Genomic DNA, 14,236 nt, shown 5'->3' on the forward strand with positions numbered 1-14,236 from the left:
TATACTCATATCACCCCTCTCCTCAAGTCACTTCACTGGCTTCCGATCAGGTACCGCATACAGTTCAAGCTTCTCCTACTAACCTACAAATGCACTCGATCTGCGGCCCCTCCTTACCTCTCTACCCTCATCTCCCCTTACATTCCTACCCATAACCTCCGCTCTCAAGACAAATCCCTCCTTTCAGTACTCTGCTCCACCACCGCCAACTCCAGGCTCTGCTCCTTCTGCCTCACCTCACCCCATGCGTGGAACAAACTCCCTGAGCCCATACGCCAGGCCCCCTCCCTGCCCATCTTCAAATCATTGCTCAAAGCCTACAACTTCAATGTCGCCTTCGGCACCTAACCACCACACCTCTACTCATGAAATCTAGACTGCACCAACTTGACATTTCGTCCTTTAGATTGTAAGCTCCTTTGAGCAGGGACCGACCTTCTTTGTTAATTTGTACAGCGCTGCGTAACCGTAGTAGCGCTCAAGAAATGTTAAGTAGTAGTAGTAGTAGCAGTTAGGTATATAGCTATTTTGGATGCACATAGAGACTAGGGGTGCTTCAATTATTTTCCAAGCATGATGATGTTTTGCAACTTGGCCTGCTAAATTAGAGTATTTCCAGATGTGATGAAGGCCACACAGAAGAAATGTAGTCAGTTTTTGTTGTTGTGACCCCAAGTGCTGCAGCTGGGTGGAATGTTTTGGTTGAAATTTCCTTGTAAATATTTTATCGACCATCATTCTGTTAAGTACATTATTTATGACCTACCGCAGCTTGCTACTTTTCTGAATAATAAGGAGGTCATTTTGCCGCTGGCAGCCTCCCTTTCATTGTAGATACATAAGGTACAGTTGCGCTCTTTCTCTCTGTGAAGTAAGGCTACCTGCACATCAGGTTCCACTGGGTTTTCCAATTACTCAGCCACGTTCTTGCTTAAAATTCCCTGGTGTGGCATTCTCCTCTCCCTCGTTACATGGTGGATGATTTGAAGGAAAATGACAGAATTTGTTGGGATTGATGAAATTGTAATTTGAGGTCCTGATATTCCAAGAATTTGTGCTCTAACTGTGAGAGTTATGTTCCTAAACTGGCCTCTTTGAAACTTTATTAAGGCTGAAGGCCTAAATTTATACTCAAGATTTCACTAAACGTCCTAATTTTAGGAGCTTAAAAAGTGGGTGGTAACAGGGGAGGATTTAGGGTAGGGAAAACCTTTTTGGGCACTTATCACTGATTTTCAGCTCTAGGGTCATAAATTAGGCTCATAAATCTAGGAAAATGGACAGTAGGCCTCAATTTATAAGCATAACTTTTAAACTCCAAAATTAAGATGGATTTTCAGCTGAAAATTTATACTCCATTTCTGATCTATTTTCAACCAAATTTAGGAACATAAATTTAGCTCATCTGTTTTGAATTTTGGGCCCTAATTTTCTTCTTTGAATTTCTTTACAGGGTGTTGTTTCTTGGATGGGTTCCTGAAATATTTAATTAAAATTAAAATGAAAAGACAAGTAACAGGGCTGAGTTGGGGCTATTTTTGCATTGTTTATGGCTGCAGCAACAATAAGATATCTACCAATGAGATTCACTAGTCTGTGGTACTGAATTACCATTGGTTAGTGAATCTTCTGACTTTTCTGGTAGTAAAATACCTTACAAACACACGTTTCTACTGCAGGTTAGAAAATACAGGTTTTAGAACAGGAAAGTGCCTATTTTTAACTAAGGGGGTTGTTTACTAAAGCTTAGCTCGAGTTATCTGCAGCAGAGCCCATTTTATTCCTATGGGCCCTGCTGCAGATAACTCGAGCTAAGCTTTAGTAAACAATCCCCTAAATGTAATTCACCTTGAGCTACCACTGAAAAGGCGTGAGCACAATGTAACTATGAGGAAAGGCTAAAGCGGCTAGGGCTCTTCAGCTTGGAGAAAAGGCAGCTGAGGGGAGATATGATAGAGGTCTATGAAAAATAATGAGTGGAGTTGAATGGGTAGATGTGAAGCTTCTGTTCATGCTTTCCAAAAATACTAGGACTAGGGGGCATGCGATGAAGCTACAATGTAGTAAATTTAGAACGAATCGGAGAAAATGTTTCTTCACTCAACGTGTAATTAAACTCTGGAATTCGTTGCCAGAGAATGTGGTAAAGGCGGTTAGCTTAGCGGAGTTGAAAAAAAGGTTTGGACGGCTTCCTAAAGGAAAAGTCCATAGACCATTATTAAATGGACTTGGGGAAAATCCACTATTTCTGGGATAAGCAGTCTAAAATGTTTTGTACATTTTGGGGATCTTGCTGGGTATTTGTGACCTGGATTGGCCACTGTTGGAAACAGGATGCTGGGCTCGATGGACCTTTGGTCTTTCCCAGGATGGCAATAGTTATGGGATGTACCGCCAGGCTGCTGTGGTAGCCCAGCGGTACTTCCTGTATAGCGAGCGGTAAGCCCGCATTGGGCTTACCACCGCATAGTAAAAGGAGCCCTAAGGAAGGGATAGGGAGGGTAGATGGCATTGATGGGCAGACTGAATAGGCCATATGGAGGGGAATAATCGAATGTTGCCAGTGAAATAGGTCACTGGCGATCTATTTTGGCAGCGGCGCAACAGCTGGCCGGAACCGTATTTTCAAAAAAGATGGCCGGCCATCTTTTTTTTCGATAATACGGTGTGGCCCGGCGAAATGCCTTGGATTTCGCCGGGTTTGAGATCGCCAGTTTTGTTTTTCCGCGATAATGGAAAAAACTGCCGGCAATCTCAAACCCGGCGAAATCCAAGGCATTTGGCCGTGGGAGGAGCCAGCATTTGTAGTGCAATGGTCCCCCTCACATGCCAGGACACCAACCGGGCACCCTAGGGGGCACTTCAAACATCTTTTATAAACAACCAAATTAGCTTCCAGGTGCATAGCACCCTTCCCTTGTGTGCTGAGTCCCCCAAATCCCCCCCAAAACCCACTGCCCACAAGTGTGCACCATTACCCTAGCCCTAAGGGCTGAAGGGGGGCACCTACATGTGGTTACAGTGGGTTTTGGGGGGTTTGGGAGGGCTCAACATTACCCACCACAAGTGGAACAGATAGGGGGGGGGGATGGGCCTGGCTCTGCCTTTCTGCAGTCCACTGCAACCAACAACAACTGTTCCAGGGACCTGCATACTGCTGTCTGGGTGCTGGGTATGACATTTGAGGCTGGCATACAGGCTGGCAAAAAAGGTTTGTATTTTAATAATTTTAGTGTGGGAGGGGGTTGGCGACCACTGGGGGAGTAAGGGGAGGTCATCCCCCATTCCCTCTGGTGGTCATCTGGTCAGTTGGGGCATCTTTTTGAGGCTTGGTCGTGAAAATAAAAGGACCAAGTAAACCCGGCAAAATACTGCTTATCGCCGGGTTTTATTTTTCCATTATCCGCGAAAGCCGGCCATCTGGTAGCCACGTCCAAGCCTGCCCATGTCCCGCCTTCGCTTCGCCGCCAACACGCCCCTTTGAACTTTCGCCAGCGAGGTGAAGGGAAAGCGGCGAAGCTATCACAAATGTAGCTTTTGATTAAACACTTTTCGCCGCTTTTGCGAAATCGCCGGCCATATCCCGATTTGTGTCGGGAAATAGCCGGCGATTACTTTCGATTATAAGCTGGATGGTCTTCATCTGCCTACATTTTTCTGTGTTTCTAAGTTATCAACATGGGCCAGCATTAAGACATTATTTTACCACAACTCATGGTAGTTTACCACAAAGTCTCATTGCATAAAATATAGCATGACTTGGTCAAAAAACCCATTGTGATAGTCGCCCATGTTGATAGTTGCATCACTTATTTTTTATATAGATTAAAGGTTCTCTTATTTCAACACTTTTTCTTTTCCCCCATCCTTCACACACACTAGAGAGGTATAAAGAATATTTGGGGCAATATGGAACGCTCTGCCCAAAATAGTAAAAACAACGTACGACCACCTCAATTTCCGGAAAGAACTAAAAACAAACCTGTTCGGGAAGGCATATCCCACCGATCCAACATAAAAGACTGAGTACCTGCAACACAACAAATCCAAAGAACGTATTGGACACACCTCCCTAAGCTCCCCATTATATCAACCATACATGAACCCTATTCTAACGCAATAACACCTTGTATTTGTTCATACTGGAACTGGCGAACGCCATTACGGTACTCTGTAAGCCACATTGAGCCTGCAAATAGGTGGGAAAATGGCAGCCCATTTTGAGCTGCGAGTCAGACCGTCAAGCACGCATCATCATTCGCAAATTGAGCAGTGATTGTTAATTGGGTGTCTTTCCCCTGAAGAAGCCCCAGCGGCGAAACAGGTCCGTCAGGCAGGGGAGCCCGTTCCTTACGCTGCTTCAAGCTAAGTTTTTTCTTTCCTTTATTTTTACATTTTGATGTCTTGAGGTTTTGATTGACACAGTGGATGTAGCATTCTTTATAAAAATCTTTTTTTTTTTTTTAAAGTATAGCCGTCCATTCTAAGGGAGGAGGTTGGGTTGACCGATGATTGAAGTATGGTGATGCTTTACGAGCAGTTTCAGCAATTTGGCTGACTATCACCTGTCTAAGGTCTTTTCCACCCCCTTCCAATCATTTGGGATATCGTACACACCGGATTTGCTTATCGGTTATTGTTGGATACAAATGTAACAAATAAAATAAATAAGTAAATATTTAAAAGAAGCTAGCCCCTGGGTTGTATATATGGTTCCCAGATTTGCGTGCCCAGATTTGTGCGTGTTCCCAAAACGTGAAGCATGCTAATCTGGAGCTACTGCTGGCCCAGCTCAGGTGCTGGCAGTAGTTTCAGTCCCAACGCAACATTTCCTGTGCTAGGAAAAACCGACCTGTAATTTTTAGCACGGTGCTAACTTGGCAGTAATCGTGCAATGCCACACGCTGCCCGGTTACCACCAGGTTAGCACGGGAGCCCTTACCATCATCTCAATGGGTGGCGGTAAGTGTTCCTCCCCTCGTGGTCACATGGTAAGAGCAATCTTACCGCGTGGCCATGTCTTTTTTTTCGGCCTTTTTACCCACTACAGTAAAAAAGGGCCTCAAGGCGCAGCGAAAATGGCCCCTGTCGCTAGTGCAGGGTCCTTTTTACCGCATCTTGGTAAAAGGACCCCTAATTGAGTAACAAGCCCTTAACTATCAATAATTGGGTGCTCACAACCAATGATTGAGGTTAATTGGCACATATTATAATTTGTACACCCAGATAGCTGTCCGCTATTCTATAAGGAATGGTGCTTATCGCTATTCTATAAGGAATGGTGCTTATCTCTACTAGTGTCACGATGGTGACTGTTTCCTTGTCTGTGCTCAACTCGCCCTCTGGTGGCCAGAACCAGTGGCTGCTATGGACTGTCACACGTTCCAGACTTCAGCCCAGTTCGGTCCGGATCTTCCGGGCTGCCAGATTTGCTTTTCTTGTTTGTGCCTGTACAGCACCCATAGCAGCCTTGTGATTTCTGCAGTGAACTTCAGCTGCTGATGGGCTTTATTAGCCACCTGGAAACTTCTGTGTTTACCTTTGCATTGTCTAAGGTCCCTGGTATGTTGGTGTGCTCTGTGCACTTCTGCCTAGCCTGGTTTCTTGTCTGAGTTTCTTGTCCGGTTCTAGTTAGTCTGTGTGTAGTTTAGCTTAGGTTTGTTTATTCCCTAGTCTTGTTTCTGGTCTGTATTCCTTGTCTAGTTCCTGTTTGTCAGTGTGTCTTGTGGCAGCTTTCAGTCCTGACTCTTGTCTATCAGTGTTTTTCAGTGGCTGCTTGGCAGCTTTCAGTTCCTGTCCTTTAGCTTGTCCATTTCCTGCCTTGTGTAGTATTGTCTGTCTGTGAGTCTTGGCCCAGTTTCCTGCCTTGCTGCCCATGTATATTCCTTTCCCCTCGGACCCTCAGTCCCTGTTCAGCCTAGTTGGTATCCAGCTCCTGCCCAGTCCGGTAAGTCCTGCCGGCCGCCGGCACCCAGGGGCGGTCAAGTGCAGGTGAAGTCTAGCTGTTTCTGTCAGAGTTCTGCCTTGTCTCTGGGGTGGGGTGGTTTTGCCTGCCACTGCTGCTCCTCGGCAGTGGTCCAAGGGCTCATGAACCTAGTTTCTGCCTTGAAAGCCTAACAACTAGCGTGTAACTGAAAAGGGCCATGGCTACGGGTGTGTCAGGGACATTCCGAAATGTTGCACAGTTATAGAATACTGCCTCAGCACACCTATCTTGGATGCTATCAGTTATACCAGGTGTCAGTATGCATAAGTCTGTACAAAACTCTCTCATGTAATGGCAAAAAATAGTAATTTCAACAATAGACTAAAGATTCTGTGGAGTGCATCTGTTTTAAAGGGAATTAAGGGGAAAGCCTCTGAACTTAACCCAACCTCCAACCCAAGTAGTCAGAGAAATGGCAGATTTTGATGCAGTGAAGATATGCAGCCTCCCAATATGAGCTTTCAACAAGCAATGTCTAGACCGTGCGGTTTTTGTCTTTTCTTTTTATATTTCTCCTTGGTTGATTTAATAGAATGCATAACTGTGATGGAATCCATTTCTTGTCTCTTGAAAACAAGCATCTCTTGATTTATCTCAGTATCTATACTGCATCCTGTAACAATGTTCGGTAAAATATTAAGACTTCCTCTAAAATAAGCAAGCTTACAGAGCGAGTTTGTTGCTCTGCTAGGCCAAGGAAAATAAAATGTCGGAGGATACATTATCTTTTCATAGATATCGTTTGGTAGCTTTCAGGGCCTCATAAATTGAGCTATTCCAGCCTTCGGGATGTTCCTTCCTGAAAGTCTACTAGGCGATCACAGACAGAATATTTCTTTTTTCCCATGTTGTTCCAGGGTTTGTCATTTGTTTTAGCATTTTTTGTTTGGGGTTTTAAGTCTCATCAATGGTGTGCACAATTTCTCAGCAGGGTTCCTGTTCTTCATAGGAACACACTATCTCTATATAATAAAAGGCACCTCCAACGTTCCATGAAGCCCCAAGCCGGAAACTTGAGGCGCCAGAGATATCCGGTTTGGCCAGGAGTGTCTGGCCCGCCCTCACGTCATAACGCCATGACGTCGAGGGCGGCGCAATGACACTCGGCCAAACGCCATCTCCCCTGACCCTCGGCGGCTATTTCCCACCTCCGGAGGACTAACATCGCCCGCACAACGTCGGAGGGAGGGAGGCGGGGACGCAGGCATCGGCGACACGCGATCTCCCCTTGCCCCCCCCCCCATGGCCAATTTCCAAATCCGCAGGACTCCCATCGCCCTGCACAAACTCGGAGACACGGAGGGAGCGATGCAGGCAGGCAGCCTGAACGTCGGACAGACGCAGGGAGCCAGCCTGCCTGCCTGCCTGCCTGAACATGCCACGAAGGGAGCCAGCTTCAACGTCACAGTCAGAGGGAGGGCCACGACCCTGAAAGGCGCAGGAAGGGGGGGCACTCGAACCTGAAGCTGCGAGGGGGGAAGGGGAGGGCAGGAAGGGGGGGGAGGGAAGACAGGGGGAAGGGGGAAAAACGCCGGGCGACGGAGGGATCACCATCCTGAAAGGCCAAGGGAGGGGGGGGGGGGTCAACACCCTGAAGCTGGGATTCCCTCTCACACACACACTCTCATTCTCGCACACACACTCCACACACACACTCTCACTCTGTCACACACACACTTGCACATTCACTCTGTCTCTCTCTCTCTCACACACTCACTCTCAAACATACACACTTTGATGAAAACTTTGCTAGCGCCCGTTTCATTGCTCTCAGAAACGGGCCTTTTTTACTAGTTTTTCAATAACGCACTCTTCGAGAATAGTAGATGCTTTTGAGAAGTAGTTTGCACCGATGATGGCACAAGAAAAAAAAATATAAACTTTTTTTTCATGTTTAGGATGGCTCAATCAAACTTCTTCAAGATCTAGATATAAGCAATAAAATTGAATATAATAGAGTATCATCATCTCTTTGATATGGATGTATGCAAATTCTCCAAACCTCCCAGGCTGTAATTCTGAGTTACAAAGTAAATGCCTCATCCAGTAAACTGTTCACATGACAGGAAGGTCAATTCAAAAAAGAAGAGAAAGCTCCATTTCCAAGGGAATACAAATTCAAAAAGGACTCTCGGGTTAATAAAGAATCCATTTTAGATGGAGTGGTTTTAGGGGTTAGTGTACTAGACCAGGAGTCATCAAAGCTGAGGTCTTCTGCTTCTACTACTGACCTTTACTGTGACCTTGGACATGTCGCTTAGGCCCTGTTTTTTTGAGGCTTTCTTTCTCTGTTGTGCATCTTTGAGGGGAAACTAGAAAATGGGCCTTTTTTTCTTTAGCTCCCTCCAGTGTTCTTTTAGGAGTCCTTTTACTAAGGAGCGCTGAAAAATGGCCTACGCTGTTGAAGGCGTTTGTATTGGACATGCACAGGTCCATTTTTCAGTGTGCCTGCAAAAAAGGCGCCTCATTTTGGCTGAAAATGGACGTGTGGCAAAATAAAAAGTTGGCGTGCGTCCATTTTTGGGCCTGAGACCTTTGACTTAGCAGTAAGGTCTCATGCGTTAACCAGGCGGTAATCGTCAGCATGCGTACACTGCTGATTACCACCCAGTTAGCACCACATGGTAGAAAATAAAAAATGGAATTACTGCCCAGGGCTCACGGTAGCCAGGTGGTAGTTTCAAATTGACACGTGTTGGATGCGTGTAGGCGCCTACGCACCTTAGTAAAAGGGCCCCTTAGATTGCCAGAAGCTGAGTCACAGAGCTGTATTACTATTGAATAAACTTTATTGCTCATTAATAGAAATTGACAGCAATTGGTACCCAGTAGCAGGGCCGCCGACAGACTGGGGCAGGCCCGGGACAAGGCCGTCGCCGGGCCCCCCCTCCACCCCCAGGCCCTCTGCACTGACCTTAAGTGCCTCACCTTCGAAAGCACAGCAACAAGCAGCAGCAGACCACTCCTTCCTTCCCTGTCCCGCCCTCGCGGAAGTTACATCAGGCGAGGGCGGGACACGGAAGGAAGGAGTGGTCTGCCGCTGCTTGTTGCTGCGCTGTCGAAGGTGAGGTGCTTAAGTTCAATGTCAGGGAGCGACGGAGGGCGGGCGGGCCGGACTGCGGCGGCGGTGCCGGGCCCCCCCTTCTGGAGGCCCATGCCTGGGGAATTTTGTCCCCCCCCCCCCACTTTTTGCGGCCCTGTCCAGTAGTGATACTTGGCTGCAAGATTTGCACAGTCCTCCTGCAAGGCCAATAATGCACCGGGTTCTCTGTCAGCCATTTCTGCCTATATACTTCCTTCCATTTCGATCATGGCATCACTTTACAGTGCAGTGACCGCTCTTATAAGACAACAGTGTATTAATATTCAACAAAATGAAAACATAGTCTAACAAAAGATATTTATACGGTATACTTTTTACCCTTTGCAGATTATCCTTCACTCTATGCACAAGTATCAACCACGTGTACACGTCATTCGTAAAGACTGCGGCGACGACCTGTCCTCCACCAAACCCATTCCCTCAGGAGAAGGAGTGAAAGCGTTCTCCTTTCCAGAAACGATTTTCACTACTGTTACAGCGTATCAGAATCAACAGGTACCTTTCTTGATCGTTTTGGGTATTTTGGTAGGGCAGAGGGTACACATGTTAAACTAAGGCTGTGGTGTAGCGAGGGCAGCTGCCACCCGGGGCGGTTCGCCACTGCGCACCCCCCCCCCCCGGGTGCAGCCCGACACCTACCCTCGGTGCATCAATACCCCCCCTCGGCGCAGCAACCCCCTCCCCTGGAGTGCAGTCTTACCTGCTGGGAGCTGCGTCGGTTCCGCTGGTTCCCTGCTCTCTCTGCCCCGGAACAGGAAGTAACCTGTTCCGGGGCAGAGGGAGCAGGGAACCAGCGGAGCCGACACCCCCCAGCAGCGTGCACCCGGGGCAGACCACCCCTCCCGCCCCCCCCTTCCTAAGCCACTGAACTACGGACAGGCTAAAACAGAGGAAAGGTTCCATTATTATCCAAACCAAGAACCTTTCCAAGTGTCGACTCATTGCTTCTTCTCGCTAACTTTTTAAATTAAAAAATAGCCAATCATTGGCCAGATTCAGTGGTCATTTCCTGGCAGCTGAAGTCCACTAAATCTGGCCACAGTTGTAAAGGATAAAATTTTAAGGGGCCCTTTTAGTAAGGCGCGTATTCGCCTATGAGCGTCCAAAGTGCGTCAATTTGGAACTACCACCTGGCTACCACATGCCCCGGGCGGTAATTCTATTTTTTTTTACATGCATCCGATACGGGTGGCAGAAAATATTTTTTTATTTTCTACTGTGTGGTGCTAACCGGGCGGTAATCGGCAGTGTACGTGTGTTGACGATTGCTGCCTGGTTAATTGCGTGAGACCTTACTGCTAAGTCAATGGCTGGCGGTAAGGTCTCAGGCCCAAAATGGATGTGCGCTGATTTTTATTTTGCAGCACGTTCATTTTCGTGAAAAAAAGGCCTTTTTTTGCAGCTGTGCAATAAACGCGTCGACACCAGCTCAGGCCATTCTTCAGGGCACCTTAGTAAAAGGACCCCCTAAAAGTTACACATTCAGATTAATGCTAAGATAATTTATTTGCAGTGATGATCCTAGGTCGGCTGCCAGCCAGGGCAGATCGCCGATGCGCACCCCCCCCCCCCGGGTGCAGCAAGACACCCCCCCTCCCCGGCGCAATGACACCCCCCCCCCCAGCTGGGAGCAGCCGTGCGGCTCTCGGCTCCGCTGGCTCCCTCCTCCCTCTGCCCCGGAACAGGAAGTAACCTGTTCCAGGGCAGAGGGAGCAGGGAAACAGCGGAGCCGACAGGTGTGCAGCTGCTCTCTGCACCCCTCCAGCGGCGTGCACCCAGGGCGGATCACCCCTACCACCCCGCCCTTGCTATGCCGCTGTTTATTTGCAATGTCATTTTATTATGAAAGCAATGCCATTGATGAGAGACAGGATAGAATGGCTGCTTTTAACAGTTCTTTATATATACATTTGTCTTTGACTCAGAACATCTTAATTTTTAGCATGGATAATTATCAATGGTAAAATCAGGTACTGCAAACACTATCACCCAATTAGAAAATGGGATCATCGAGTGAGTTCATCAGCTCATTTTCAGCACTAGGCACCTAACCTAAGAGTCTACAAAGGTGCTGTTGGATGTGATAGGCATGATGTACGATATCCCACGCAATGGTGCTCCTAGCAGTAGTCTTGTACCCTTTTGGGATGGTGCTGGAAGGATAGGAGCAGGGTCGTAGCCAGACTTCGGCGGGAGGGGGCACATTTTAGCCCCCCCTTGCGCCGCTGACCCCCCCCACCATTGCCGACCCCCCGCCACTGCCGCCGCCACCATCAACAACTTTGACCCCCCCCTGCCAACGACCCCCTTGACTCCCCCTCCCGCCGTCAACCCTCCTCCGCCGCCCTTTGCTGGCGGGGGACCCCAATCCCCGCCAGCCGAAGTCCTCTTCTTCCGGCGCAAGGCTTCGTTCTGTTTCTGTGAGTCTGACGTTGTACCGGAAGAAGAGGACCTCGGCTGGCGGGGGTTGAGGACCTCCGCCAGCAAAGGTAGCCCACGGCAACGGCGGCAGCAGGGGAGGGTTGGTGGCAGGGGGGGTGTCGAGAGGATAGTCGGCAGGGGGTCCAGGGCCAAATTTACGGGAGCCCAGACCCCCGTGGCCCCACATAGCTACGCCACTGAGTAGGAGTGACTGGGGTTCACTCCTGCTCAGTGCCCCCTAGACCATCATGGAATTAAGGTACAGCCATGAGGGGGAGGGGAATCCTTTGGGAGGTAGGGGAAGTAAAAAGCTACTTTACATATTTAAATCATCATCTACATACAAGTGGTGATTTTAAAATGCTGGGTAACAGATAGTGGAGATGACCAAAATAGCAGAGTCGAGCCAAAAAGATTTCTTGAGTGGAAATGTGTTCTTCTTTGTATGTTATGTGAGTTGTTGCTAATAAAAGACCTTTTCGAAGACCTTGTTGGCCATCTTCACTATTTGTTGCTGTGCTTTGATGTTTGGAGACTGCTCTTCTTGTGTTCTTCGAAGAGCAACCAAAATGATAAAGGGGATGGAACTCTTCTCGTATGAGGAAAGGCTAAAGAGGTTAGGGCCCTTCAGCTTGGTGGTGTAGAACGAGTAGAATTAACTCGATTTTTTACTCATTCCAAAAGGCCAAAGACTAAGGGACACTTGAGGAAGTTACATGGAAATACTTTTAAAACAAATAGGAGAAAATATTTTTTCACTCAACGAATAGTTAAGCTCTGGAACTCTTTGCCAGAGGAGGTGGTAACAGCGGTTAGCATATTTGGGATTGAAAAAGATTTGGACAAATTCTTGGAGGAAAAGTCCATAGTCTGCTATTGAGACAGACATGGGAAGCAACTGCTTGTCCTGGGATTTGTAGTATGGAGTGTTGCCACGATTTGGGTTTCTGCCAGGCACTTGTGACCTTGCTTGGCCACTGTTTGGTAAACAGGATACTGGGCTAGATGGACCATTGGTCTGACCTAGTATGGCTACTCTTATGTTCTTTAAATTCTACCACATATATCTGCTTGGGTGTGGTTTGGGTGATCCATTAAAATATTCATGGCAATGCATGCATATATTTCGGAAAATAATTTCTGTCAGCACTTACTCCTGACTGGAGTAACTGTGGACTAACTTCTCTGTACAGCCTTGATGTGGGAGAAGATCTGGAAGGGGAATTAGGGTCAAATTCTATAAATGACGCCTTACAAATCGGCACCGAAAAACCGTATGCTTAGCACAATTCTATAAACTACACCTAAAGTTAGGCGTAGTTTATAGAATATACTTAGCGGCCATCCTTGCAACTAAAATTTAGGTGCACCCATTTAGGCCACCTAAAACCGGACCTAAATAGCTGCACCTAACTTAGGCGCAGATCAGGTTTATTCTCTAATAGCGCATATAGTTGTTTGAAATGCCTGTGACCCACCCTTTCCACTCTCATGGTCTACTACTTGCTATTACTACTTATCACTTCTATAGCGCTACAAGGCATACGTAGCGCTGTACACCATACATGAAAAGACAGTCCTTGCTCAAAGAGCTCACAATCTTAAAAAGACAGGTAAACAGAACAACTAAGAATAAAAGAGAATTAAAGGGAATTAAAGAGGTGGGGTACAGGGCAAGTGAGTAGAGGTTAGGAGTCAAAAGCAGTGTCAAAGAGGTGGGCTTTTAGCTTGGATTTGAAAACGGCCAAAGACGGGGCTAGACGTACAGGCTCGGAAAGTTTATTCCAAGCGTGAGGTACAGCGAGATAAAAGGAACAGAGTCTGGAATTAGCAGTAGAGGAGAAGGGGACAGACAAGAGAGATTTATCTACAGTGCGGAGTATCCAAGGGGGGGCGTAGGGAGAGACAAGAGTGGAGAGGTACTGGGGAGCAGCAGAGTGAATGCACTTATAGGTCAGTAAGAGAAGTTTGAATTGAATGCGGAAATGGATAGGGAGCCAGTGAAGTGACTTGAGGAGAGGGCTAATGTGAGCATAGCGACTTTGGCGGAAAATGAGTCGCGCAGCAGAGTCACGCCCTTTTCAGCTGAGCACATTAGAATTTATGTGCACCATGTTATAGAATATGCCTAGAAAGTTTTGTGCGTAAATTCTAATTAAAGCCAATTAGTGCTGCTAATTGGTCATTAAATACAAATTATTGGTGCTGATCGTTAATCAGTTAAGTTGTGCGTGCAAACCTAAGGAGGCACTTTCCTGGCTATTTAAATGCACTTCTGACCGACATCATTGTTCTAGTCTCACCGATAACTTGACAACACAGTTTTCCACATGCAAATTTCAAAAATTTCACACTAATACGTAAAAACAAATGATGCTTAAATTCACGCTAATGCACACGCTGGTGATGCACACAGCAGGCATGATGCGTGTTGAACTGAGTTGCGACACGGTAAATTCAGTAAATGGCACCTAAAAATCAGCGCTGAAAAAAGTAGCACTTAGTGCTGTTCTTTAAATAGTGCTCAAAGATAGGCCGGAAACCATGACTACGTTTAGGTGCGACCTCGGAGTAAATCCCCACATCTAAGATCCTCCTTATTGTATATAACAGTATGGATAAATTATGGGATGCCCAAGGTCTGCCCATGTCCTTTCCATTGTTGTGCCCCCTTTTTTGAGCCATGTGTAATATTTACTTGTGGATCTAGGCGCACATGTGGAATT

The 14,236-nt window shown here is 47.0% G+C and overlaps 1 protein-coding gene across 1 annotated transcript in view; it reads left to right on the forward strand.

The window, feature by feature from the left end:
* Positions 1-14,236, forward strand: part of TBX18 (T-box transcription factor 18) — a 64,700-nt gene that overhangs the window by 32,509 nt on the left and 17,955 nt on the right. The window contains exon 6 of the mRNA XM_030195647.1: positions 9,417-9,584. Within this exon, the coding sequence (XP_030051507.1) occupies positions 9,417-9,584 (168 nt within the window). The remainder of the gene's footprint in view (positions 1-9,416; positions 9,585-14,236) is intronic.

This window comes from Microcaecilia unicolor, chromosome 3, assembly GCF_901765095.1.
Source record: "Microcaecilia unicolor chromosome 3, aMicUni1.1, whole genome shotgun sequence".
Classification (NCBI taxonomy): domain Eukaryota; kingdom Metazoa; phylum Chordata; class Amphibia; order Gymnophiona; family Siphonopidae; genus Microcaecilia; species Microcaecilia unicolor.